The sequence below is a fragment of the Perca flavescens genome, chromosome 20 (genome assembly GCF_004354835.1).
Source record: "Perca flavescens isolate YP-PL-M2 chromosome 20, PFLA_1.0, whole genome shotgun sequence".
Lineage (NCBI taxonomy): Eukaryota > Metazoa > Chordata > Actinopteri > Perciformes > Percidae > Perca > Perca flavescens.
In genome coordinates, this window is record NC_041350.1 from 13,194,771 (window position 1) to 13,222,739 (window position 27,969).

Consider the following 27,969-nt stretch of genomic DNA (forward strand, 5'->3'; position numbering starts at 1 on the left):
TGTCCACGTACAAAATGTTTGACAGACTGACAAGACAATACATTTAAAGTGAATTTAAAAGTGCATGTCTTATGGGCGCCCGCATAGCTCAGTTGGTAGAGCAGGCGCCCACATTTAGAGGTTTACTCCTCGATGCAGCGGGCCCGGGTTGGAGTCCGACCTGCGGCCCTTTGCTGCATGTCATTCCCTCTCTCTCCCCTTTCATGTCTTCTGCTGTCCTATCAAAATAAAGGCTGAAAATGCCTCCCAAAAAAATCTTTTAAAAAAAAAAGTGCATGTCTAGCTCTACCTCAAAGTTATTATTAGGCTGCACATCTTAGAATTCTGGATTAAGTCAGAGACAACGGATCATTTCAAACCTTCACTAGTAATATAAGTAGTATAGTATAAGTAATATAATAAGTAACATAATATAATACACTTGTTTGAAATGTTGTGGGTTACTTGTTGATTTGATTTATTTTTAATAAAAAAGTACATTCCTACATTTGAGAAGCCGGAAATAACAAATATTCAATAACTTTATTCAATAAACCTATTAAACAAAAAAAAAAGTCTTCTGTACAAGTGTTTGACAGCCACTTGTGAGTTCCTTAAAGCTTTATCAAGAAATGTGCAGACAACTTGACGCCTTGCCTGCCAGCAGCTGTCTGTTCATTCAGCCAGAAATCAAGCGATGCCCTCTAACACCAACTGCAGAGCTCCCCAAAGACCGGAGCCACAACTGGCCTGCTGAGCATGGGATGTGACTCAACAGCTCATCGGCACACTTGCAGTAAGCTCCAGGAAATGCACTCATCCAATCCAACATCTTTAACACAATGTCATGTGATTGATGTCTATAAAGCAGTGTTCGGGACATCTGCCACCAAGAACAATTACTCACAGTGTACAATACCTGACCCTGAAAGCAGTCATCAGTGTCTGAGCCAACACCAAGTGATGACTGCCTCTCAAGGTCACATCTAGATGGGATAATTGTGGCCAAACTGTGCTGAGGAAGTCCTGCTACTGTTCAACTTCGGAGTCTTTTTATTTTTATTTTTTATAAAAAAATACATTTGATTTAATAAATACATTTGATAGCAGATTCTCAAGGTCAGTCGTGACATGCTGGATCAGAATTTAATCTTCATTGCCAAGCCAAAACTTTCACACTCTACTAAATGGCTGAAAATATGCTTCTTTAGCATAGTGATAAATGTGTTCATCCAGCGAGTAAGCAGGGTTTATGCATTACCCTGAACATGGCCCAGACTGAAAGGAACTCCTCCCTCAGCTGATACCTTGAAGTGTGCTGCCACCTGCTGATGTATCTACAACACATTTGGTTGGTTGGGTAACTTTTTAAGCCAATTGGCGGATTTCTTTTGTTCAGACATCCAATTTTGTTTCCTGCATTATTCAACAATGACCTTACGGTGTGCCTACAGATCACAACATTTAACTGTATACAAAATTGTTTAAGTTTATTTCAGTCACTTTTGGAATGCAATACATATTTACAAGAAAACATTTGGATTACATTAAAAAAAAAAAAAAAAAAAGAATCACAGGTATAAAATGCAGTCTTAGTAATATCATGTGAGGCAACTACATATGTTCCAGGATAAACTCCTGATCACTCCGTTGGTCTCTTTACGTCGAGCAACTGCAGCACAGTACTTCATCATATTGTCCGCTGTAACTGTGGATCAAAAGAGAAAACATTACATTTATTTAAACAAACACTTGTCAAAAACATCTTTTTCTCACCATACTACTCACATTGTGAGCAGTTTGAGTTTCAGTGTCTTGTTTAAGGCATTAAGTGGAAAGGACATTGAACCACCAACTCTTAAGACTGTGTTCACATACAGACAGTTGGTCAGGAAAACACAAGTCTTCCCCATTCATTTTAAAATGGGAGTAGTGCTGCGGCGGTGGGGCCGCAGCGGGGTGCTGAAAAGAAAACGCAGCTTTCTGCAGCGAAAAGTTGAGACGGATTCATCTTTTGAAAAAACGCTAACCAGACATCACCTTGCAGTGTCTGTTTGGAGGCAGTGTTAGAGTCCCGTACAGTAAGCCTCACTGCCTCTATCGCTGCCACAAGAATGCTTTATCAAAAAAAAGCTGACTTTTGCTGCAACAAAGAACAGTCGCACGTCTTCTCTTTCTCGCTCTGTCAAAGGAAGCTGCCTTCAAGTGCGGTCAGAAAAGTTGAGATCTATTTATTTATGATCTACTTTGGGGTTTAAAAAGAACCCAGCAGGACATCATACAAATGGGCGGCAAATCACTGGACCTAATTGCTGACCTGCTCTACCACCTTAGCTACAGCCACAAAATGTGAAGTTTAAAGCAAGGCAAATCATTTCACAAGGAACACACACGCTGCCCCAACGCAAAATGTGCATTCAATGGAATGGTAAACCCTTTAGGGAACAAGGCTTACAATGATAATGGATCCTGCTCAGACACGAGTAACTGAATAGAAACTATTCAGTAATAGATTACATGTTTAATAAAAATAACTCTTGTACCAATGCCCCTACCAAAAGTTATTTAAAGCATCAAATACTCACCCAGTTGGCTTGAAAGGTGGCTGTAATAGTGTGTAGTTTGCTTCTTCATACTCAAAGATGAAGGAGCTGCTATTTACCTGCCTGCTTCTGTTGCTTTTTGATGTCTCAACATCCAGCAAATTCACTTTTGGGAGCTCTGTTTGCAACTTCCTGGTACTACCGCCAAAACTGATAGGAACCCAACAAGGTTCCGGGTTGAGAGGGGTCATGGTTTTGGCCTGTCCAAGAGTTATTCAAACTCGTGATTTTCTTTATGTAAAATACAATAAATCTATGACTTTTTGGTCCACTGACATGTATGCATAAAACCCTACAGCACTGCAGTCTGCTGCCAGAGAGGAATACCCTTCCCAGAACAGGTTAGAAAGCGCTTGCACCCCAAATCTCATAAGCATGTTTTTAATAACAAAGAAAGTGATTTTCCAAGGGACACCTAATTAACCGCACAATGTACAGTCTCTGAGTTTAAAAAGGGATCTAATGATACTTTACGACTACTAGAAAAGAAAAACACTGCAGCTGAATTCCAGCTAAGGATGCACTGAATGTCTTTAAGAGCAATATTTTCCTGCCTACATTAGCTGATAAAGAAATTGCATTTTAATGACAATAACACAAATGCAAGTCCGGAAGAGACGAAGCTTTGCAGGCATGCCTAGTTTTTTTAAATATAAATTCTATAACCAATTTGACAGTTTTATCTAGGGCTGGACAATTAATCAAAAATGTATCGACACTAAAATTCTGAAGCTGTTATGGACGTAATTTTCCCCATGACTATAATTCAATAATTTATTCCTGTTGATGGGCCTATTTTCTCCTTAAAAACATTCTACCGCGTATGTAGTCACGAGACTTCGCCCGGACCAGTCAGCCGCATGAAAAGCATAATGGAGGATAACTCAAACAGAGTCTGAGTCAACTGAGCAACTTGTGCCCAAAAGAAACACGGTGTCGGTCATCTGGAAACATTTTGGCTTCAGAAAATATGATTTAGAACAACGTGAATAATTATTGTTCATTCATTGTTATCGAGGTAGAACGTGCAATTAATTGAGATTTCGATTTTAGGTCATATCGTGCTGCCATAGTTGTAATCCTTAAAAAAATAAAAACTGTCACAATTAGCCATACATAAGGAGTACCAATAACACTAATGTAGATACGGCTTTTTAAAAAACACATATGCATAATACTGTATACATGTAATATGTCTGTGCATTAGTATGTGAGTGAACTGATAGAAAAGGAAAATCAAATTTGGACTTACTCTATGATGGTGCAGACAGAGCAGCAGAGGCTGGAGCAGCTGGAGCACTGTCGAGTACAGGAGGAACAGGCTAGACGGTCACATTGGGAGCATGGTGTCCTGGACCCCTGGCTCTTGTGACACACACAGCAGCCTGTAGGAGCCCCTGGTGCACCTAGACAAAAAGCACACATTCATACAGCACACCGGGTGAGCATTTAGCATAAAAAGTAACCAAACCGAGCATCCAAATCTGTGACAACCCTGACACCTGCTGACGAGACGCATGAACTGAACTAACCATCCGCTTTTGGCCTTAAGAGTAAAGTGACCTCTTGTACTCTAAAAGAAAAGAAAAAAAAAAAAACCCTACTGTAATTGCAGTTGAGAAGTGATCTCTCTTTGGTCCAGTTCTGAAAAACAAAACCTGTGTCTGCGTGTGCGCCCTCAGTACTCAATGATTGTGCATCAGATACTTATTACCCGGTAAAACAGGGAAATTTGACCACGTAAAATTCAGCATGTATTTAGGTGGTCATTAAAAAGGGTAACTACCGTTTTTTCAACCCTATCTTCCTATATGCGTGTCCAAGTGAGTGATGGATCAACAATCTTTGAAATTGGTCTTAAGTATTAAGCAAGATAGCTGCAGTCGGCAGCAGCAAAACAAGCTACAATCAGCGCAGGCTTGTCAATAGAGGGCGCTGCCCCCATCAGTATAGGATGGAAATACTTTTATACAAAAATGAAATAAAAAATAAAATAGTTTACTCATGTGATGTCCCGGCTGGTAGTAAGAGCCTCAGCATTTAATAAAAACTGGCTTTAATTGGTTAACTCTTTTCTATGTTTCAATATGTTTCATGAGCAAATGGATGTCTATCTGAGTCCTTAAACTTTTGGCAAGCATATGATCTGAAGCTGGTCTCCAATTGGTTTCTTAAAAGATTCTCCTCCGGGCGCAGCTTTCCTTGTCGATATATAGACTGACATTTTGTGGAGCCGACAAAAACAACGTGCAGGAAAGATTTTTTTTTGAGTTCTCTGCAGTCAGCTACAGCTGAGTCCATTGCTACTGCACTGTCAATACTGTTTGAGCACAGAGAGGATCTCATTTGCAGTTTTGAGATCATAGAAGATTCCGGTGACTTTGACCCCAATACTGTCAGAGAAGGAGGAGCCCTGGCCATGCTACTGAAGGATCAGGATTTTAAGTTCTTTCTGGAACTTCATCACCACATCATGCCACATACAGACTTCCTCTATGCCAAGCTCCAGAAGAAGAACATTGATTCGGTCCACATCAAAAGGGAGCATCCAACAGTTCCAACAGGAATTACAAAAGATCAGGTAACTGTAATATAATTATTTGTCTTCTCTCATTATTAACTCTCTTGCCAATATTATAATAAATTATCTTTGTCCATTGCAGAAACTCTCTCCATTCCATTGGTGAGCCAAGCAGTGGTTCTCGGGCCAACAAAGAGGCGCCGGGCGCTCAGTCCAGAAGACTGAAAGGATTGCAGCGGACGCGTTTCACCGCTGTCGACTGCAGCAATCTCGCTTAATACTGGACCAATTTCAAAGAATGTTGTTCCATCAGTCACTTAGACACACACAAAAAAAAATTAATAAAAAAACATTAGGAAAATAGGGTCCAGGTTAAAAAAAAAAAAAAAAAAAAAAAAAAAAAAAAACAACCAGTAGTTACCCTTTAAAAAAGGACAGATTTGATCAAATGTGAACCTCTCTTTAATTGATAATGCACCCTCAGTTTTGGACTTTGTAACGGTCTTGTTTGGGGAGGTTCAGGGAGTTCTTCAGGTACTCTTAAAAAGGATCCACTTTTATTGGTTGCCTTTAGTATGCTTTGAAGGACCAAGGTACTGCTCTGTAACTGTTCTTACATATTTTTAAGACTATTATATTTGTGTCAATCCCACCAACGTTTTCTGTTTCAGTGACTACTGTCTGCCCTGTCATAGATTGTGGACCTTGCCCAAATGGGTTTACGCTACCACTACCAAGTCCATTGGTCAGGGGATAGGACCTGAACAATTCAGGTTCCGGTACGTTGCACAAGCATGGATGCCTGGCCAATCCTAGCGCTTGACTGCTATGCAGGGCAGATCTTGCCAAGAAAGCCAGTGGGATTTAATAATAACTTGTGGCGGGGGAGACCTATTGGAGTAGGGTACAGTGAACTTGTGGTCATATTCAATCCCTTTATGGTCATAAAGGGATAGATATAGTCACCAATAATACTCAGGTAGGCTGTGGTGTTTAAACAATGCTCAATTGGCAGTAAGGGGCCCAAAGTGGGCCAATAAAACATCCCCCAAACATGACACCAGCAGCTCCATGCTTTCATGTTTACACCAAACTCTGACCCTACCATCTGCATGTTCAAAAGTACCTTAAATCACATTTCTTCCCCGTTCTAATGCTTGGTTTGAACTTCAGCAGGTCATCCTCACCATGTCTACATGCCTAAAAGGCATTGAGTTGCTGCCACGTGATTGGCTGTTCAGATATTTGAGTTAATGGGCAGCTTGACAAGTGTACCGAATATATTCCCTGTATACTATTCTTGAAATAAATGGATGAATGCTTGGCTGGCTACTGTGATCGCTGAAGGGGACACACGCATCCTTTTATTTGACACATCAGAATAGATTTGTCATGCGGTCTTGCCATTCCTAAGTGTGACAACATATTCTTCTCAAAATATATCTGGAGTGTAACTTAGTGATCCTTCCACCTGCCTATCCGTTCAGGCTCACCTTGTGCAGCGTTTGCTCTTGTCAATCTCCCATCATGTCCAATCAGCGTCTGTCCTCTCAGCAGTGTCTGGCTGCATGCAGGTGTCTCAAAAAGTCCAGTGGGCTGCGGATCGGTGCATCTCTCCTCTCCAGTCCATATTTTGCCCACCACAGTTTTGGCACCGTTGAAAAGCAAGTTCTTTGTCTTTGCTATAAGAAAATATAGACGTGACTAACTATGCTGACCGCGCCGGGGAACCCTAAAAATGATGTTTACGGCACATTAAAGTCAGCCAGGCGGCATTGTAACGTTAGTGGTGTAGCTAACGTTATGGCGACTAAACCAGGAATACAGCGAAGTCTTACCGTAAGTTTTTAATGTCAAAGACCAAACTAATAAGGTCATATACTAAGTATAGTAGCTACACTACTAATCTTTATAGGTGTCTCGAAAGTGACCACCGCAACCGTTTTATGGATGTATATGGGTGATTTGTATACAACTACTACAACACAAGCAACTAACGTTAGCAAATGTGCACAACGATGACGCTAGCATTAGCGTAGAGTAACTTACCGTAGATTTCTTGCCTGTATTTGTTGCCAAACACACCATAATTATTCAGCTCCTGTTGTCCAACATGTATTTTGTATTGGGAAGAGAAGGTTTCCGGAAAAGGACAAGTGCGTTTAGGCATTTTCTCAGCAAAAAAAAGTCCCGCCGTGGTACTACGGACTTCCACAATTGTTTGTTGCGGGAAAATTGTAATGGAGACAGCAACGAGCCAATCACACACATCCTTTATTGTCACATGAAAGCTCAGAGCCTATCCGAAAATTGTTCTGCTGTCACGTGATGTTTGGTTCTAAATTGACTACCGTGCTGCCTTCACGGGCTGCCGCGAATTTTGTATATCCTAATTTTAATAAAGAAGAATAAATAGCTGAAGATTGGTGTCCTAATACACACAACTCTAACAGTGTGTGGTTTACGGATTTTTACATCAACTGATAATTTTTCCATGGATCTATTAACATTTAATTGAAATCATTTGTGCTGATTAAATTTATGATACAGCCATAGATTTAGTTACCTTATAATTAAATCAAATAATTGTAATAAAAAAGAACAAGAATATTTGATTGCAAAAAAAAAACAACCATAGCCAACACTGCTTAAAGGTGACATAGGTCTTTATGTTTTGTTTATTAAATAATGAGGAGAAAATCATTTTAGATGATGAAAAGATGCCACATCGTCAGTGCTTCCATCAAGGAGGGATAAAGGTTTCCCTTTAGAACATCTGGATCATGCACTCTCTGGATTTTCCAACACCAACCCATTTGACTAAAGAGAGACAAAGAAAAAGAGAGTAAGATTAGAAAAGTACTATCTATCCAAATGGGTAAACGGCTATTTTTTAATACACAGTGCCATCTAATGGAATATATGCAGTTTCTGCATTACTATTTATTTTGATTTGGAGGCCTTTAGGGAAAGTGTTGACAATAGTTATCTAAATTCTTTTATATTCATTTGTGTGCTCTGCAAAGTAAAATTACAATATGTAAGTTTGTCATTTTGTGTCAAACATACTAGGAACTCCAATGTGGTTCTCAATGAAGCGGATGTAGTTTTGTGCCTTGGCTGGGAGGTCGTTCCACTTCCTGGCTGCAGACGTGTCCGTCTTCCAACCAGGGAAGGTCTCATACTCAACCTCCACTTTGTGCAAAACGTCCATGTTTGCTATGGAAAAAAAATCAATGAATACCAATCTTAACTAAAGGTTATCTGTCATCAAACAGACCAGATGAGTTTGTGGGTCTTATGGCTTTTTTTGTTGAATTACCTGGGAAATGGGGAATTCTTTTTCCGTTGAGTTTGTAGGCGACGCCAACTTTAATTTCATCCAGCACATCCAGAATGTCCAGTTTTGTCAAAGCAATGCTGTTGGACAGGTGATATGCAATAGGGTTCAACATGTGCTGTTTATTATCATTATGATGTGATTTATGATTATATTATGGTGGAGAAAAAAAACTTATGCTTTAAGGGTAAATGTGCTTCAATATTCAAACACAACAACCATAAAACACCTGATGATTTGCTTAAACTGTTCTAGCCACTCACGCAGTGAAGCCATTAATCATATGAGCGTATCTGACAATGACAAGATCCAACCAGCCGCAACGCCGCTTCCTTCCTGTGGTTACACCCACCTCATGACCCCTCGTCTGCAGCAGCTCTCCTACTGCCTGTGGTAAACAGTGGGGGAAAAAAAACAGCCCTACATGTGACTTTATTATTCATGAACTTGAATGATGTCAGGAATTTTATAATTCTACAGAAACCTATACATATGCAATCGCTGTGCTAGTTATAAACACAGCTGAATACAATAAAACATTACGTGGGCTGGGGGGGATTGACTTTTAACATCTTGACCTATGTCCCTATGGTCAGCTCCCGTGACAAGTAATATAACTCCAGCTCACACAGTAAATATATCCTGAACCCGGACTCTGGTCCTAAATTTATCCCTGTGTGAATGTGAGACCTGAATAGGAGGTAAAGAGTGTTTGAGTCTGTCTCTCACAAAATTTGACAGCTGCACTCAGCCAGGGAACACCCATTCCAGCCCTGTTGCCTGTGTGTCAGCCACATGATCTCAAACAAACTGTACATGTTAAGTTCAACATCTGTGAGTTACATAACACGTCATGTGTCTGTTCTTCATACAATATGAAGGCCGAGACAGCAAAGACGCGACAACCTCTACATGTCACAGTAATCTTAGTATTTTTAACATCAATCTTTTACATTGAGTTGTTCTGTTGGGAAGGCTCCAATTCCCACTCGGGTAGTGTAGGCCTTTGATACACCAAACACATCACCAATATTCAGCGGCGGGATGCCAAGACCAGTGCATGCCCCGCCCACGGTGCAGTTTGATGATGTCACAAAAGGATATGTGCCTGAAGAGAAAAATGTAAAGGTCACTATAGCACGACTCCTTCTCAGATCCATGAACAAAAACACATGCTTTTAAAAAAGCTAAAATCAAAATCCATTTTTATTGCTGCTGACCGTACCAAAGTCAATGTCGAGGAGAGCCGCATTGGCCCCTTCTACCAAGATTTTCTTTGGAGATCCATGAAGAGCTTCGTACATGTAATAGACCCCGTCTCTCACCATCGGCCGCAATCTCTCAGCGTATTCCTGCGCCCAACAGGGAAAACAGAAATATATATAATTGATGGAGGTTATGACAATAATTCCTCACTGTTTCATCAATACATACCTTGAGTTTTTTCAGTTGGTCCTCAACATCAACTGTCAAGGCTGGATACATGGATTGAAACTGGTGGACAAGGTTCTTGAATCTGAAAATAAATCATGAATCATGTCACAACTGTACATTATAGTATTGGTCTCGGTGTTTGGAATAGCCCCATGATCCCTACTTCATAGAGAAGTCCTTAAAGTCACCCAGGAGGTCACACACACGTAGGCCGGTGCGAGATGCTTTGCTGGAGTATGCAGGTCCAATCCCCTTTTTGGTTGTTCCAATGCTGTTATGATGAAACAAAAGCCAAAGTGAGTGATGTAAAAAAAAAAAAAAAAAAAAGAATGGAATTAAAGTAGGAATTTGTTCTGACTGTAGTGTATTGTGGCATAGTATCTTTTGGCAAAATGTTGGCAGGGCTGTCCTCTCCTATCCTTACTTCTTTCCTTCTTGTGCTTGTCTCTCAGTTTCCTGTAAGCCATCGACAACCTGGTGGAAATCAAACACTGCGGAGAGAAAGCAAACAAGGCCTCACGCACTTAGGCTGTACTTATTTGAATGAAGTAAACCTCTATAAACAATTGCATATACTGTACATACCAAGGTGAGCTCTGTCTGAGACAATTAGTCTCTTCTCCCAGCCTTTCAGACCTGGTTAGAGAATAGAAATGACATCTAGTCTGAGTACACACTAACGTTAATTTACACTAGCGCATTATGTGTGAAGTTCATTCTTTCTTAAAATACCTTTCTTTTCATTTTTATCGCCTTCTTCAAACAGGCCGGGTAGATGTATAACCACTCCATTGCCTACAAGAGCAAGGAAGAGGAATATGTCGACTCAAATGCACTAATATTCTTCATCATGCTGTCTCAATAAATCTGAATATTAAAGCCATTACCGATGAGTGATATGCTTTTGGAGTTGATGATTCCACTGGGGAGAAGGTGGAAGTCGTACTCCTTGCCGTCCACTACCACTGTGTGCCCTGCATTGTTGCCCCCCTATTAATCAAAGCAACATTCATATTGTGATACTTTATACTGTCAATGTTTTGATGACGATATAATTAAATACAGTATGACCTTAACATCCAAGACCGCCACAAAAGATGTCTCATCTTATTTTCGTGAAACTATGATAAGTCACCCTCTTCCCAATTCACAGAGCTTTTCCAGCACCTATTTTAATAGATTTGGCTGGTGCTGGTGGATTCACCACTCTGTTCCCCCCTGGCTAAGTCCTGGCCTTCTCACATATCAAGCCACCCTGAGAATGTGACCTCTCTCTAGCCCAGTGGGTGGGGCTCTCAAGCCTTGAGAACGCAGGGTGCTAGTCCTGTCAGTTGAGAGAACTCTCACACACACACACACACACACACACACACACACACACACACACACACACACACACACACACACACACACACACACACACACACATACACACAGCAATTGTTGGCAGGTTCCTCTGCCTCCCAGTGCTGGAGTGACCTCTGATTTCTGTCTGGAGTTTTTATTATGAATTCAATCCATCCTAAATTCAATCTCTTTGTTATCAGCTGAAGGAGTCAGTCAGAGCAACTTTACACTATGTTTAGAGGTGGTGGGTACAATACTTAAAGAGAGAAATCAGGCTCAGAAGTTGTACTTGCACAAAATGATAAAGACATTTGGCATGTGTAAAATCATCCCATCATTCAAATCATTAAGTTCACCATTATTAAACTGCAGTACATACTCAAATATTAGTCAACAGGTTTTCCAGCTAACAATTTTGCTCAGCAAAATAACAATTTCCAGGAAGTCACCACTTATTGGACTTATGCTGTTGGGTATTCCCCAGATCACAGAAGAACAACCGTTTTCAACCTGAGCACCTGTTGCGCTTTAACAAACTGCCAGTTACAGCAGTGACAGTTAATGGCATTCCGCGCTAATACAATGACACGCCCCTGTGAATGCTCATCTGAAATCACGGATCAAAACATTTACCTGACATCTGCAGACAACGTCAGCGTCAGTCGCCAACAAATCGACAACTTTTCCTTTGCCCTCGTCTCCCCACTGCGCACCGAGCACCACCGTCGCTTTGTTCCCCGTGTCGTTGCGCGATCGTTTCTGCCCGGTCGCGGCGGGTTGATTCATATTTTTGTGGTCTTTTGCTGACCAGCTGAGCGACATGATGGTGGTGGCTTTAGTCTGTCCGTCTCAAGACTAAGCGGTCTCCAAGAGGGGCAATGCCATATCTGTAACTTCATAGCCGATGATGTCAGAGCCAGACGCACAGAAGTGCGTAGCTGTGCTCGGGCGACTTGTCTCCAAGGCTGTTTAAGCAACGAGAAGAAGTCTTTACGCAGCACTCACAGGGATGAATGAAGGTAGCTTCACCTATTAAAAGCCCATTGTAACCTCTATCGTGCGCAGACTGCATAGAGCTTTTCTAATTGTTTGCCTCATTACCGCCATCTGTGTAAATGGGTTGACTGATTTAAAAAACAAACAGCTGAACAGTAAATTCACTTTTATTAAAATATATTTAACATTAAAAGTTACAATCCATTATATTTTGCCCTTATAGTATCCTCTTAAAGAGCATCTGGATAATACATGAAGAAATTAAGACATGATTTTCAAGCAAGTTAAATAGTTAAATTAAATATCTTGCACCAACAGCATAGCGTCTTTTTTACAGGTAAATAGAGCATATAGCAGAAACATTCACTGTATATTACAACAATTGTACAAAACATAAGAAATATTAAACTTTTTTTTGAATAGTTTTGAATCCAAACCACTCATGTACACAAAAAAACTACAACTCATTCCTTTACATAAAGCGACATGTTGACATCCAAGCCTTAGATGCGTTCACCCTTCTTGGACTTAAGACTTCTGCATCCCTTTGAAGGAATCAATGCTCATGTAGTCTCACACAATTCATTTTACTGTAGTCCTTCCAGTTCACAACTCCTGCGTAAAAATTAACATTTTCTTTTTCCTCTTGATATCCTTTTTCTGGAGTCACCTATGGAAACAAAGACGAAAATGAATTTATGGAATCAAAATATATCCAAATAAAATACTTTAATACCTTTTAAAGTATTTTTTATATTTACATCAGGATAAAATGATTGGCTCAAAGGCGTTTGGGCAGAGACATTTATACAGGATTGTTTGGCTTACAAACATGACGACATCGGATTTAAGATTTTAAAAGATTTTCTTTTAGTGGTGAAAAACATCTTTAATGCATCACATATAGCGTCTTTCATCAAAGTCAGATTAACAAAGCACAGTTTACAGGAAGCACACAAGACTGTTAGTAGGTTGAACAGTCCCAGTTGCAGATTTGGGGAATGGACAAGAAAATATGGAAGAAGAGACACAAAAAGTGGCGGCTTTTCATGAAATAACTCACTTCACAATGACTCCACAAACTGCAAGGCTGCTTCAGATCACAAACTGTGTGAGATTACTTAACCACTTATTCAAGAGGATTATTTGCTGTAAATAATGGTACTTTCAAGGTTAGTTTTCCCCAGGTTTAACTGACCGCAAGACACATGTGCATTTGGTCAAATGGGGTTAAGATTTGGGCCTGATAATAACTGAATTGGAAAAGTGTTAAAGAGAGCGCAAGTATTAAAAGCTGGACAACAGATACAAATGAAAAATCCAGATTCCAGTTAGACCAACAAATGATGTGTTATTTGGGACAAAGCTGCGATGGTGATTGAGTTCATTAGGATGATGTTTCTGCTTACAGTTTTCCATCCCATCGATTTAACCTACCTCACTGCAAAACACAGCCGTTTTTATGTTTAGTGTGTCCTTTCCCACTGTTACCTTGTGTTTCAGAGAGTCAGAATGGAAAACAGAGCATTCAAACAAACTGTCCATAGCTTCAAATCCATATTAAATCTGCAAATCAAGTTCTGCACATTGCATCCATACGCTTTAATAAAATGCGTTTTGTCATGCAAAAATGCTTAGGAATACACACAAAAATAGACCATACATAAAATATAAAATGTTAAATGCAGTAAAAACAAAACAAATAAGGATTTCCCTTTAAGAAACATCAAGAGACTAGCATTCCAAACGTGATCTTTATTTAAGTTAATGGATTGGTTACCTTGATTACTCTTCTTTTTGTTTCGTTTATAGAAGCTCTGCTTTTTCTTTGGTTCGGGCGATGGAGGCACTGCTCCAGACACTGATGGCAGATCTTCTGATGGCAGTCCATCTGGGACGTCGTACCCTTCGATGCCCTCACCGAGTGCGAGTGAAGTCCCAGACGTTTTTACAATAATGCATTTCCGCTCTTCTCGACCCTCCTCTTGTCCTACAGTCTCCGCTAAGCGGTTTATTTTATTAGTAGTTTCACCTTTCCCATCTGCCATTATGCTGTCTGCACTACTCTGTGTCACTTTGTCTGTATCAGGTAAAGGACTTTCCTTTATCGGAACATTAACGCTAATGTCCGCTGGCTCCTCAGCCATCAGCTTCTCAGACACCAGGCTGGAAGTGCCATCTAACGCAGCCTCTAGCAGGTCAGAATCAGAGAGGGAAGATGGGCTGAGGACGCTGGTTTCAGTTGAGTCCAATGAACAGCCTTTTGTGGGGAGACATGGTTGGTGTTCCGCTATAAGCTGAGGTTGTGTTGAATCTCTGGGCGATACTGTAGGTTTCTGTGAGCGTTGCTCCACCTGCAGCGACGCAGGTCTTTCCAGGGGTGTCTGCGTTGTCATGGCTGGCTCTCCTGGGAGTGCCTCGGGGGGTACAGCTGGTCTGTCTTGCATCCCACTCTGCGGTGCTGGCGGAGTGTCTTCTGACGGGCTGATGAAGCCGTTCATTTCGCTTATGCTGGCCTTGTAACCCTCTGTCTGACGTTTGCTGGATGCGGATATGGCGGCTATTTCTACGGCTTTTTCGTCTACAGGCGTCACACTTGATCCTGAGGGGGAGAGTAGGTAGTATTGAGACCAGTTTTAGCTTTGAAATGGGGTGATTTCTTTTATTTTATTTTTTTTTTAATAGCGAGCAAAGCTGCATGAAAAGAAAAATGCTCAGCATGCAAACAAATGCTAATATAGCTCGACAAAGCAACTAAGCGATGGAGCTAGCTTAGCAAGGTGGCAGTAGGGGTTGAGCACAAATAAAATAGATAAAGCAGCAAGGCTGTGTTGTGGCTCGCAGTTAAGTGGCTCAGGAGCGGAGCGAGGAACTGCGGCTGGAGGCCACAGTCTCTTGTCCTTACCAGATGGGCAGGTATCCCTACGCATTTCACTAGAAGGGAGGCTTGCCAAATCGCACCTTGGCCTGGTCTTTCTTAGGCTGAAACCTTTCCTGATATCCGCCAGGAGGTGGTCGATGATGCAGCCGTCATTTTGTGGCACGAAGCCTTTCTTGACTGTTAACAAAGAGGTAAAAAAGAAAAAAAACAAAAGAGGGCTTAAAACACATGCTATTCCAATGATTGTTTTGGTTAGGAATGTCAAGTACTCTGTGAAAGAAAGGAGGACTGTTCACAACTTACTGATTTTTCCATTCTCTCCTTTCTGTCTCTTGGACTCCTCCTCTGCCAGCTGCTTCTTCCTCTTCTCAGCCTTAGCTGCCTGCTCTCTCCTGGTTTTGTTTTCCTGTTACCGTGAAAGTAAGGATGACACAAACAAAAAAGTAACACACACACAGTGCCTTGAGGAATAGTCCTCTGAAAGACCTGATGGTTCCGAAAAGTTCCGACCCCACCACACACACCTTCAGCGCCTTGAGGAATAGTCCTCTGAAAGACCGGATGGTTCCGAAAAGTTCCTCAAGCGACAGCTGATTGGCATCTTCACATAGGTAGACAGCCAGCTCACTCTTCTTCTTCTCAAGTGCAGTGAACCGGTCACTTAAAGCTTGACATGCCTCCAGACTTTCCTGCCGCAGAGAAAAATGGGGGGATTTCGATCCAGCTTCCAAAACACTATCGAGTTATCACATTTTGGCTCCATTTGTAAGCAAAGCAGAGATTATCATCTTACCTCAAGAACTTTCGCATATTGCTCCTTCATCTCTTCGACAGAGTTGGAAACCTTCTTGGCCGTCTCATTCAGTCGTTTTAGTAAGGCACTGGCCTCGGACTGAGCAGAGTCCAGATTAACTCTGGAGGACAAGGTGTAAAACATCTTCTTATAAAAGAAATCCACTAGGAACTAATTTTAAATTTAAAAAAAAAGTAAGAATGTGAGCCAAATTAGAAATGAAAAAGGTTTCTATACCCCGCTGCTTTTTCACAGATCTCTACATCATCTGGCAGGGTCAACAGCTCCGGGTGGTTGGCCTCTGCTTCCTTTGCAAAACAAGCCATGCAGTGGGTAATTAAACGGGTTCAGAAGAGAGGGAGAACAAATAGTTATGGCAGCTGTGAGCCACTTTGTGTACCTCCAGGATGTGATGAAGCAGCGTAATGCGGCTCTTGTTGGCCTTGGTCTCTGTAAGCTTGAGCAGAGAGCTGAGCTTGAACCCCTCTGCATTTCCTGTGTGACTTCCCTGGAAGTAGACCAATGATTAAAAATACAAGCTCTGTCTAAATGTCAGCTTAAAGTAAAATATACATAAGATCGAAAAGGTTCTTACATAATTGAGAAAATTCCCAACGTCAAGGATGAGCTTGCAGAAACTGGGCACGAGCGTGCTCTTTCTGAGAGCTGAGAGATTTGTTACATGGTGTTAAATTTGATTATATACAAGTTGAGAAAGAATGAAGACTGCATGCATGTGAATACAGCTGAAGGCCTAGGGTTTACTTACACTGGCAAGCCTCCTCCACCAGCTTGACTTTAGGTTTGAGCATATCCACCACTGATGAAGTCTCCTCACAGAGCAACATGCACTCAATCCTCAACTCATAACTGGGGAAACGAGCCAGAAAGTAAATAGTAGCCAAGTATGAGAATAGCAAGCACGCACATAATTAAAATGTCAAAAAAACATTGTCGATTTGTGCAAAAAAATAAAAATACAAATAAAAACAATTTAAAAAAAGTTACCATGGCACAGTGATAAGGGAGGTGTAGAAGCGGTCAACATTTGCCAACTTGTCTTTTTCTCCTTGGAAAGATTTCAAATTTTCAATCTAAGTGAAAGCACAAGACAGTAACTCAGACATTTGCCATTTTAAAGTGGGCCCCTGATAGCAGATATAAGTGCAAACAAGTCTCTAGGTAAAGATGGAGAATTGTTAAAGAGTACAAACCTCATGCTTCTCTGGTAGGAGCTTAAGAAGCTGTTTTAGCACCTCTACGTCAAACCTACTACGATCCCCATTCTGAATCATGGCTACAAAGTCCTCATTTGAGCTGGACAGAGAAAATGAAAAATATTGAGCTGGAAAATGGAACAAACTATATTAAAAAAAAAAAAAAAAAATCTAAATAATGTGCAACATCTTACCATCTGAACTGCTTTAGGAATATGTTCAAATTCAAGTTTTTCTTTGGATCAATGAATGTAATCTATAGGACAAAGAGAGGCATATTGATTATTCAGCTTTGATAATCAGGTGCGTTTGTTCTGAGTGCTACAGCTCTGAGGAGCAGCGTCGAGTGTTGACCAAGCACACCTCTTTAGGCTCCTTCTTGACAGGAGCAGCTGCCCCCTTGTCCTTGTGCTCAGTCACCGGGAGACAGAACAGCTGCTCGATACTGCCGTAGTCTGGCTCCCGAGGATGAGGCGCTTTCTGAACTGATGACCACATGGAGTGACCATCTGCGCAGGAAAAGAGGAACTTGTTATGAACTCATGTCGCTCCATTTTGTATCAACATCCTATCATGGCTAAAATTCATTTCACAGTGATGTTCCCTCTCTCAAAAGTCAGGGGAATCCTCTGCCAACACCCACATTAAATAGCACCCAAATTTGTAATAATTGTTCTGTTCATATCAATGTTCCATCCCCATCAACTATTCTCTACACAGATGCCTTCTGCCAATGTCCTCACTCACATTTCCTATAATGTTCCATTTAAAAACCTACAAAATGGCCTGAAGGGGTTAATAATATCTTGACGGATGCAGGCAAAGAAGTGATTTAGCATATTCAAAGTCGGCTTGACACTCTTGAAATTAGATTCAGCCAGGGCTGCTGCCTTTGTCATGTAAATGACAAATTGTGGTTGAAATAATTTCAGCCTTCCCAAGAATGTTTTATCCACTCACCAGTAACAGTGCGGAGTTTCTGCCAGTTGAGCTTTTTCATCCTCAGGGTGGGGCATCGGTTTGCCTTTGTGGGTGCAGCGCATCCCAAGGCCTGGCTACTCTGAGCCACTATCATGTCTGGGGGAGGGGGAGGTGGAGGTGGCATGCCAGGTAAGGGAGGTGGTAGTGGTGGTCCGCCACCCATTCCTGGTAGGGGTGGTGGTGGTGGCGGCATGCCTGGACCGCCAGGCAACGGTGGTGGTGGTGGTGGCATTCCAGGCAAGGGAGGAGGTGGAGGGGGTCCACCAAACCCTCCAGGTAGCGGTGGAGGAGGAGGAGGAGGTGGGCACTGGTTAAAAGGTTGGTGCGGGGGACCTGTCATAGGGGGTAGAGGAGGTGGTGGTGGTGGGGGGGGTGGAGGGGGAGGTAGAGGAGAGGCACAAATTGGCTTCAGAGAGGATGTTATGCTTTTCTCCTTCTCCTGATGTTCCAGGTCAGTCTGCACGGCCTTATCTACTTTCACGAGCTGCCCGTCCACCTCATGATGACCGTCACAGCTCTTGTCTTTGGAAAACATCAGCCGCTGCATGATCTTCTCACAGGACTCCATCTGAGCTGGAGCACAAATCCAAAAAAAGCAACAACACATATACACAAATGAATGAACACCATTTGAAAATACTTCTCTCACTAAAATAAAAGCTTTCAGCCACCCTGTCAACAGCTGTCGCCATTTCATGGCTGTGGTCGTTTTTTCCTGGATAAGCACTCCACTTCACACATGAATCACTGAGGAAGCCATTAGCTAGCCATTAGCCTCTCCAGAGAGTTGACCTAAAGCAAATGTATTGCTGCTTCAGTGCTGACTCACAGTCCTGGGCCATCAGTATGGCTCGGTTAGTGATGGCCTCTAGAGCCAGCCAGATATCCGAACGGCCGGGCCCCAGCACCAACAACGTCTGCACGATGGACAGCAGCTGGAGGGACGCTGGAGAGCTGCTCACCTGCACATGCACAAATAAAGAGGGCTTGTCATGTTGTAAAAACTTGATTGAAATCAGAAAGACAATAAGGAGGTACTTTCTTCACTGTAACCAGACATTGATTCATGATAATAAAGCCAGTCAGACAGTCCGGGCTCACCTTGTTAAAGAGCGTAGTGAAAACCTCCAGGTGATCGCTCATGTCAATGCCCCCATAGACCCGCAGGAGCTCCTCCTCATCTTCAGCCATCGTCTCTTCAAAAGTTTCACATTGAATGATCAAGTCTTCATCCTCCTGCTCCCTGCACACCACACACGTAAACGTCACTGGTGGGGACATTTCATTGCATTTAAATGCCATTTTCAGTTCTTAAAAAGCAATGACAAGGGCTCCAATTACTGTCATTATTGGACACAAATAGCATCATCCATGATTATGCACTTTAAAATGACCCCAAACTTGAACTTCACTTGTTGCATAAAATCTGCTTTAGAGACTTAAGAAACTGACAAAATGAAATGTGAACAACAGAAGGCTCACCTTAACTTTGGCAGAATATCAAGTAACTGGAGCGCTGCAAGACAACAATAAAACACAGTTGGTTTTGTTTTGTTTAAGAATCTGTAGTTTTAGCTCCCAAATGTGTCACACATCTCTCCACAGTGGCATATGTTAGTTTTTGAAGGAAGTGGCAGGAAGTCACAGGTGAGCAATCACACAAGAGGCGTGGCCAAACAAATGGCTGATTGGTCCAATGTGGTGGGTGGCAATTTTATTTAATTTATGATGGTTTATATAGCTGCAAATATGACATATTTGTCAAACTATCTTGACTGTGGTGATCGACAGGCAGCTTTGTAGCTCAGTGCTTATCACTGATGCCTCATAGGAAAAGCTTCAGTCCAAAGTTAATCCTGTTTTTGTCCAGGGCTGGGACAGACTCCACAGGCCATAAGAAAGAACAATCCACTATAAATAAAAAGGATGGATAGTGACTTTTATTCAAATGGCCAACTTTCATCAAAATCTCATTAGGTCAGTGTGATTTAATTAATGTAAGAGTGATGACATTTTTCTTCTGAAACTTTTGATAGTCACTAGTTATGGTGCAAAATGCATGAATACACAATGTATACACTTAAGGTTTGCTTAGTTCTCAGGCTTTTGGTCAAAGTGAGAATGAGGCCATTAGACCTATTTTTAGACCGACCCAGTGACAGAGATATTTGTAATAGAGCTCCTGCTGATGGCCCGCTTTCCCATCTGCATTTACTTTCAGGGAAACCACAGTGTGACCTTATTTATGATGGGACTCTAGACTCCTGATTCATTGTTAAGTAGCAGCTGAATGGGGAACCAACCGATAAACTGCTTTCTCATCTTATCTCTCTGCCGGAGGTCATCTGTCCCGAAGATGAGGGCGTTGATGACACTGAGGAGTGTGACCATGTAAGGGACGTTATCTGTGGCCTGCAGCTCGTTCATGATCACACTGAAGCGATACTGCTGCGTCTTCACGCCCTGAAGGGGAAATGAAAGTCGGTTTGAGTCATCATCTTCACTGAGGAATGTTGTGATTTCACAGGGTTATGATGCCTGTGTATGCAACCCACCACTAGGGGGCAATGTTATGGTATGTATCATTCAGAGTGATGATGTAGTATCATGGGAGATAAATACCACAACAACTTAACTTTTCAAAAAAAAATAGTTACAAATAGTTAGAAGTATGAATTCTACATTTTCATCTACTTGCCTTGTAGTGGTCCAGGGCATCCAGTGCCAGGCGATGACCGTCTGTAGAGAACACGCTGAGGGCAGCAAGTAGCTCAAACACCTGCATTTTCACCATGGTGTTGGAAGTGTCCAAAGCTGCGGAAAATCATGATCACACACATCAGTACAGGTCGAGCGCTCATATTTTCCATCAGTTTCTCTTAAAGGAATACATCACCTTTTGTTGAAATCGGGCTTATCACGGTCTCCCCTGGCTGTAGATAGGTGGGCCAAAGCATTTTTTGTCTCAGTGCAAGTAATTAGGTGTTTTTTTTGTCTTTTGTTGGCTCACTTTTACTCACAACATGCTAACCGGCAACATAGGATTCCATTCACTACGCTAAGCTAACTAGCGGCGGCGCTGCCGGTGTTGCAGTGGACTAAAACGATGCATGCACAAAAAATGCGTTGGCCCACCTATCTACAGCTAGGGGAGACTGTGATAAGCCCTATTTCAAAACACTGTGGCGTATCCCTTTAAAGCAAAACCCCCTATCTCTATTATTTCCCCTTTGTGTGTAGACCCAAGCAGGATGCTTTATTTCAGCCACTTAACTTGAACTTTGCCCTCTGAAGATATTGCGTTGTACTGTATAATATAAATATAATGTGTTTTTTTGTGTTTTGTGTGTGTGTGTGTGTCTGTGTCAGAGGTGGGGAAATCCAATATTCACAACTGGGAAGCAACCCCTAATGATTCACCTCCGTACATAAAGCTGGAACTGGAAAATTCAGCTCGGCACAGTGAGTCAAAGACTCTTATGTGAGTTAATTGAACAAAATACTGTTCCTTAAACATGGCTTTCTTTTGAAAGAACAGGCTAAGTTAAATATCTAGATCAAATTGTTTATTATACTTAAAAGTATTTTCTGAAGCACCTGTGCCACTCTTTTCATGTGTGAGACTACTCTGAGACATAATCATCCGAAACACTACATGGGGAAATGAGTGCAGCACATGGATGATTCTTCACAAAAATGAAGGGTGGCCAACCTTGGGATAGCTTCCGAATGTATCCTTCATTGTCTATAATGAAGTGGATCCCTGCAGAGGAGTTCATGACTGCCCGGACGCAGCTGACACAGGTGAGTTGCAGAAGGGCGTCGGCAATGCGAGAGCATCCCCGGCCCGAGAGCCGGTCCAGGGCCTCCAGGAGGAGATCCAACCCACTCAGCTCCAGGAACTGGACCATCCATGTCTGGTCGCTGCCCTCCAGGCGACGCCTTAGCCCGGAGTAGTTGACCACGGTGGGAACTTGGAGCAGTCTGATACACAGCTCTGGATCAGCACTCTCTAGGTTGGCCTCTGGCTGTGTATCTGAGTCCTGCGAGGAGCCCAGGCGTCCCCTGACTGCCGCCCACTTCTTCTTCCCATCTGACTTCCCCGACATGATGGCTGTGGAGGAGAGATGGGAATCATGTTCAGTTTTTTCAGTGTTGGTGTGTATTTCTCAGAAAGAAAATTCTGCTTGTTTGGACTGCAGATGGTGTCTGTTTGCAACGATATCCAATGATTTTGCCCAGTATACAGTGTTTTCGTTGCTATCCAGACAAGCAGGCCATTATTCATTATATTCATTATCAGAAAGGAAAGCAGAATAGGAAATGATAGCTCTGCACTTTTGTGGAAGAGTAAAAGATATGTCAGTCATCCAGTCACCACCAGCTCTGCCAAACATTCCAGTTTAATCCTGCTTGAAAGGGAAGAGACTCGTTGTCAGCTCTCTGCAAAGCTGGGTTCAATGTTGTCTGGACAGTGCATATTGCAATTTGCCATATAAATCCATTGTATTTTTAAACTCATTACTGGGATATAAACACTGGAAAACATGCACAATGCACACTTGTGAAAAACGAATACACAGAAGCAACTGTGCAGGAGAACCATTTCACAGACATCGTACCAACATATCTGACATTGACATGATTACACACGTTGATTCCACAAGTGCCCTTTTCTGGCATAACTTCAGAGCACAGTCCCCTCTTTTACCAAGCTGTTTAACCACCAAGCTTCTAAAAACTATCCACTGCTATGCATGTTACTAGTATAAACATGTCCCCACTCTAATAAACAGGATAAGGGTTCAGTCCAAAGAAAGGGGGAATTCTTCTCCAGAAGTCTAAAAATATTTTCTCTCTGTGCTGGAGTTGTGATATTAGGTGGTTCAGCATAAAAGAACAAGCGTGAGTGGTTCTTTCTGTCTCCTGTTGTTGATTTCACACTTGGCAACGTAAGATATACAGATGAGGCATTGAGTGATGAGCATGAACAAGCACAATGCTTTGTTCACAGTGCCAGCCTGGAAGGAATTATAGCTTTTACAAGTCCTCTATTTTACCATCAATAGACAATGTAAGGCCCTGCTCAGAAATCTTGCTTTTTTCTGCTTCATTTTGGTTCTCGTGCTTTAGGAGCTCAGTAAACTAAACACAGTAAAAATCCAATTTTGGATGTCTCTCTTTTCAAAAGGTAATTCGCAGAAGTAATGACGGTGAAAAATCTGACAAATTGTTTTACTATTCGCTCGACAGACTCAAGGTAAAATTAGGCTTTTTCTTTTCTCACATAATCTGGCAAAGCATTTGTCAGCTCTGACTGCGGCATTTTAGCCCTGCTGCCAGTGTGAGTGTGTTTCCGTAGCAGCAAGCAGACAGACAATGGGGTTTTACAATAGGCCTTCTCAAATAGGCTACTCTTCAAAGAGCTGTGTCAGCCACAAAATGGATAGAATGATCCTTGCCCCTCCACCCCCCACCCCCCTTTCAGGCTAATAAGAGGCAAACCAGTTAAACACTTTCTTCAGGAGTACATTGGCCTCCATGTTCAGTGTGAGTAAGGAACAAAAGTTGCAAGTTGACATTTGTAATGTAGGGACATTTTAATTAGTGGACATTTAATTTAATCTAGTGGACAATTGTGAAGCTACTGAGGAAGAATTGGTTCATGCCCTGCAAAGCCATACGTATGACTAAGACATTGTGAGAAAATAGTGTGCATACACCGGACTCTCCAGTTTAGACACTTCATACAGGAACTTTTCATAAGGAAGGAAAGGACTTTCCCAGGACAGGAAACTTGGCATGAGATAAACATGTGGGTGTGACAGTTCATGTTCCTCTTTTGAAATTGAAGTTTCATTTTATCCCAAGATATTTTGTCCAAGTGGGTTAAATGCCAAGCAGCTTCAAAGTTCAACTGTAATGGAAAAAAAAAAATGTGCCCATTATTTCGTGCACTCCTCAAATATTAGCAACTTTCATTTCCATCTTGTCTGCCAGATCTACCCACATTTACCACTAATAGCAGGCTGATTCACTGCAAACAGGACAAACCTACTCATCTGTCCTCTGGTTAAACCGCCCACGCAGCAGCCCACTGTTCCTGTACAGCATCGCCACTTGTGAAAATGCAGAAACATCTCCACTGATTTATTTCATCTGAGACATATGCAAAGCTTGCATAATTAATGTTATCTTACTCTATGCAAGTCAGCACTAATAAACAGGTAAAGGGAATAAGTTAAATAGCATTTTTACTGTTGATCTTCTCATGTTGTTTTCTTCCACTGAAATACCAGATATAGTTAAGAGATAAAGGATGGGTTGGGTATTATTCAATTATGTTTTTTACAGTGGATTTCATGGTACACAAAACATATGATGCTTGGAGATGCCATAAAGTTTTAGTATTTGCAGAGCGATTAAAACAACATAGAACATCTGGTAACATTTAACTGATATCCTAACCTCCTTCTCTTCTACTCTGCTATTTAATGGAGTGACCGACATGCCAAAGTCTACAAGCACATTTAGCAGTTGCAGTCATTTTTAGTTGTAGTTTTCTCTATTCCCAGACTGTCTGCGGATTCCTTCAGCAATTGTCAGAGTGATATAACATATGCATATTAACAAAACATTGACAGTGACAGCCCATATGTTCCAACACACAGACTTAAAACTGGAATCCTCAATTCAAGTGGATTTTGGCAACACAGGTTTTGTTTTTTTTCCCTCACCGCCGTCTTCCTCTTTATTCTGTCCGAGGCAAGGAGGTTTGAGGGAACAGTCTATTACCACCTCCAGGATGGATCCATAAGACTGTGTTACTGTGTTGTCGTTATGCATTGGTCCATTATGATTAATAAATCGGATCTGAACTAGCGACATTATGAATGCAATATGATTACTTTGCACTGCGATTTTCCCCACATAACGTTACCAGGGGGCATGGCATAACGGGACGTAGAGCCTATAGCCTATACGCTACCGGACTATAGTCACCTCACACTGTGGCGAGTAAAAGACAACAGAAAAACAAAATGATAACGCTTATGATTAAGTACTTTCTCTACTAGACATGTCACATCTTAATGTCCTGTTGCATCGTTATTGATCACCTATGACACCTTACCTGATTTTATCCCATAAATATGAAGACACGTGAAGAACCGCGTCTTCTGGTGTGTTTCAGATGGAGGAGCGCTTTGCAGTCATCCCTTTTATTCTGCCAACAAATGGAACTTGGACCCCTTCAGATTTAGGCACAGTGTAGCACCTCAGACCCTGTATGGTATGCGGATAGTTCCAATCGATACGGCCCTCTTACTCACTTGAGAGCTGACCGTGTGGTCAAGACAGCAACATTACTGAGCTAAGACATCCGGTCAGAACTTTCAGAATAAAAGGTAGCCTTTGCGGTATGCCGAAAGGATTCAGTTATCAAGTAGGCCTAAACACAACACAAATGAACACAAAGCTATTATGAATGGAGTACACAAAACGCTCCAACGAAGGTAGGCTATATTAGATGTTAATATTCGCTTATTATTCGCTTTTTTGGTCACATAGGCCTACGCCTTGCTAACAACTACTAGGGGGTTACTAGCAACAGTTAAACTGAAAATAACTGCTGCTGGAAGAATGACATAAATCAAAGTAGATATATCCAAATATGTTCCATTACACATTCATACTCAAAGGGGTTTCTATGGTCAGCGTTTTATTTTCAAGGCAGTTTTGTCTGATTTCCGGCCTTAATAATATGTTGCTTGCCGTTTTCTGGCTTGTAGCTGTTTGTGATGCTGAATGCAGCCAGTGGTTTTGGGCCCTCCTCCCACACTCCCCATCCCATCAGCTGGATCTGACCTCGGGCGACAGTCCCTGCTGGCGGAAAATTAACTTGGGTCCCTAATTCTCCGAGTCAGTAAAAAATGTTTTGACAGTATACACGATGCCTGTCACAGTGTTATCTGATAACCACAGACACATTGTCCAAACCATCAGGATGGGTCTGTATGATTGCCCTCAAGAGCCTTGTGGGGCGTTTAGAACATGCTCCCAATTTTTTAGTTATACTTTAGACCTAGTTCTCTACAGTCTAGACTAGTTCTCTTTCTTTTTATCAGTGGAATTTCACATCTTTACTTATAACTAAATCCAAAAGGGTCCTTAGAATGATCAGAATCCAAGATCCAGACACAATCTGATTCTGAACACACCCAGGCTTCATCGTTCCTCTATGATTCATCTATATGGCTTTAGGAGTTCATTGATAGAAATAAGGGATGAGAGGGCATACGGCAACTTGTAGCATATACAGTACATGACAAACAGACTATGGTAATAATAATTCAGTAATTTCTTAAATATCTTGAAATTAAGAGTCAAAATGAGCCTAAATGTTACTGTGACTAAAAACACTAAAAGAACACACAAGGTAAGCAAGTTGAGATGAAGCAACAAATATAGCATGGTTATTGTGGCTTTTAATTAATTAGCTTTTTATAATTATATATATAATATATAATATAATATAATATATAATGATATTTTTTATTTCTCTTATCACTGTTTGGTATATGCATATAGTTATGAATTTAGAAAACCTTTACTGTCAGAATGACAATACGGCATATTGTTTGGATCTCTGGATATTTTGTTAAGAATTTGTAGTACTGTGACCTGAGGCTATTTAACTTGCTAGAGTTTCACTACCTCCGAGAAAAGCATAGCTATATGGTAGTTGTATTGTCGTGCTGCTTTAGGTCCCCTGAGCCAAAGATATTTTGTTTATCCAGAGGAAAATGCGGCTTTTATCAGAGTACTGAGAAACAAGCAGCATGGGTACTACTAAGTTACAACACCAAATAATATGCAGGATATAGAGTCTACTGTAGCTGCATTTCCAGCATGTTAAAGTGAGAATAATGGCTACACATGAGACTGCTTTGTTTAAATGGAGCAACAAAAGCTATTGACCAAATATCATGCGCTCATCAAAGTCCACAACTCTCTTGCTGAGCTAGTTGAACAGGATCATGTTGGACTCAAGCTCCCAATTCTTAAAAGTCAAAGTCAACATGATTTCCATTTATTGTTCTGTATATATTTATACACAACAACGGATTTTTGATTGCTATGGTTTTAAGCACAAACTGACCCTTAATCTATTGGTCCGGCTGTGAAACCGTTTACCATATGGACCTCTAGGGTGTGTCGTGATTATAGGATTTAGTTCTATGTTTGTCCAAGGTATCCTGAAATGAGGTCATTACAAATTACCCAATGGGCAGGAGTAATGTGGCCGTAACACACCTCTTCAGGATGAACATCTTTTTGCCCACACCCTGTAGTAAATATTTGCAAATTACATAGAGCTTTTTCATAACCTTTAATTTATCTATTATATATATATATACATTTTTTTTTTTTTTTTTTTTTTGAAAAGGAGAGCTATTTTAAGACATGTCAGGACATGCTCCTGATTCTGCATCACTATAGAGCCCACTGCCTACAGGAAATGCTACAACAGTGTCCGAGTTATCACTAATTCACAGGCAGTCCCATATCCGGAAAAGAAAAACACCAGTTCATCTAATAATAAACTATAAATAAATAAAAAGTGTTTTTTTTAAGTGAATGATCACAAAATCAATGTTTAGCTACTGATGATATATACATTTGTTCATATTTGAAGCATATGTGAAGCATGTCACATCTAATGAGATATGGTAAACAAAAAAAAACAACAAAAAAATAACAAAATAAAAGAATGTAAAATGTTTCTGTTTATTACAGTTTTTCTGTTTCTTAAAATTAAAACAAACAATGGCTATATTGGTATTTGGATCGCAGTCCAATCCAATGTTAAAAACCT

General features: G+C 41.3%; 4 protein-coding genes across 5 annotated transcripts; all 4 read right to left on the reverse strand.

Annotated features, from left to right (window-relative positions):
- Positions 1-1,442: 1,442 nt before the first annotated feature.
- On the reverse strand, positions 1,443-7,362 carry siva1 (SIVA1, apoptosis-inducing factor). Its single transcript, XM_028565917.1, has 4 exons — positions 7,153-7,362; positions 6,597-6,785; positions 3,835-3,988; positions 1,443-1,687 (listed from the first exon to the last, which is right to left on the reverse strand). Exons 1-4 carry the CDS (start codon positions 7,271-7,273, stop codon positions 1,639-1,641), a joined length of 513 nt encoding a protein of 170 aa, XP_028421718.1. The 5' UTR covers positions 7,274-7,362; the 3' UTR covers positions 1,443-1,638.
- Positions 7,363-7,751: 389 nt separating this feature from the next.
- Positions 7,752-12,161, reverse strand: adss1 (adenylosuccinate synthase 1). Its single transcript, XM_028566689.1, has 13 exons — positions 11,858-12,161; positions 10,765-10,867; positions 10,610-10,672; positions 10,463-10,513; positions 10,302-10,368; positions 10,041-10,148; positions 9,878-9,959; positions 9,669-9,795; positions 9,397-9,551; positions 8,707-8,831; positions 8,426-8,523; positions 8,173-8,322; positions 7,752-7,923 (listed from the first exon to the last, which is right to left on the reverse strand). The coding sequence occupies exons 1-13, from the start codon at positions 12,044-12,046 to the stop codon at positions 7,871-7,873; spliced, it is 1,371 nt and encodes a 456-aa protein (XP_028422490.1). The 5' UTR covers positions 12,047-12,161; the 3' UTR covers positions 7,752-7,870.
- A 744-nt stretch (positions 12,162-12,905) lies between these two features.
- LOC114546927 (inverted formin-2) lies at positions 12,906-19,773 on the reverse strand. 2 transcript variants are annotated; one of them, XM_028566096.1, is made up of 17 exons: positions 19,575-19,773; positions 19,194-19,360; positions 18,922-19,054; positions 18,072-18,665; positions 17,475-17,620; positions 17,306-17,367; positions 17,109-17,211; positions 16,903-16,988; positions 16,664-16,764; positions 16,490-16,560; positions 16,295-16,402; positions 16,132-16,202; positions 15,895-16,015; positions 15,626-15,790; positions 15,405-15,507; positions 15,126-15,278; positions 12,906-14,822 (listed from the first exon to the last, which is right to left on the reverse strand). In XM_028566096.1, exons 2-17 carry the CDS (start codon positions 19,281-19,283, stop codon positions 13,855-13,857), a joined length of 3,075 nt encoding a protein of 1,024 aa, XP_028421897.1. In that variant the 5' UTR covers positions 19,284-19,360; positions 19,575-19,773; the 3' UTR covers positions 12,906-13,854. The 2 variants fall into 2 exon arrangements, with proteins under 2 accessions (XP_028421897.1, XP_028421896.1); XM_028566095.1 differs by having other exon boundaries at positions 12,907-14,822; positions 19,194-19,335.
- inf2 (inverted formin 2) lies at positions 19,571-25,435 on the reverse strand. The gene is made up of 5 exons (XM_028566097.1): positions 25,225-25,435; positions 21,805-22,206; positions 20,791-20,906; positions 20,396-20,555; positions 19,571-19,608 (listed from the first exon to the last, which is right to left on the reverse strand). Exons 2-5 carry the CDS (start codon positions 22,199-22,201, stop codon positions 19,571-19,573), a joined length of 711 nt encoding a protein of 236 aa, XP_028421898.1. The 5' UTR covers positions 22,202-22,206; positions 25,225-25,435.
- Positions 25,436-27,969: the final 2,534 nt, after the last annotated feature.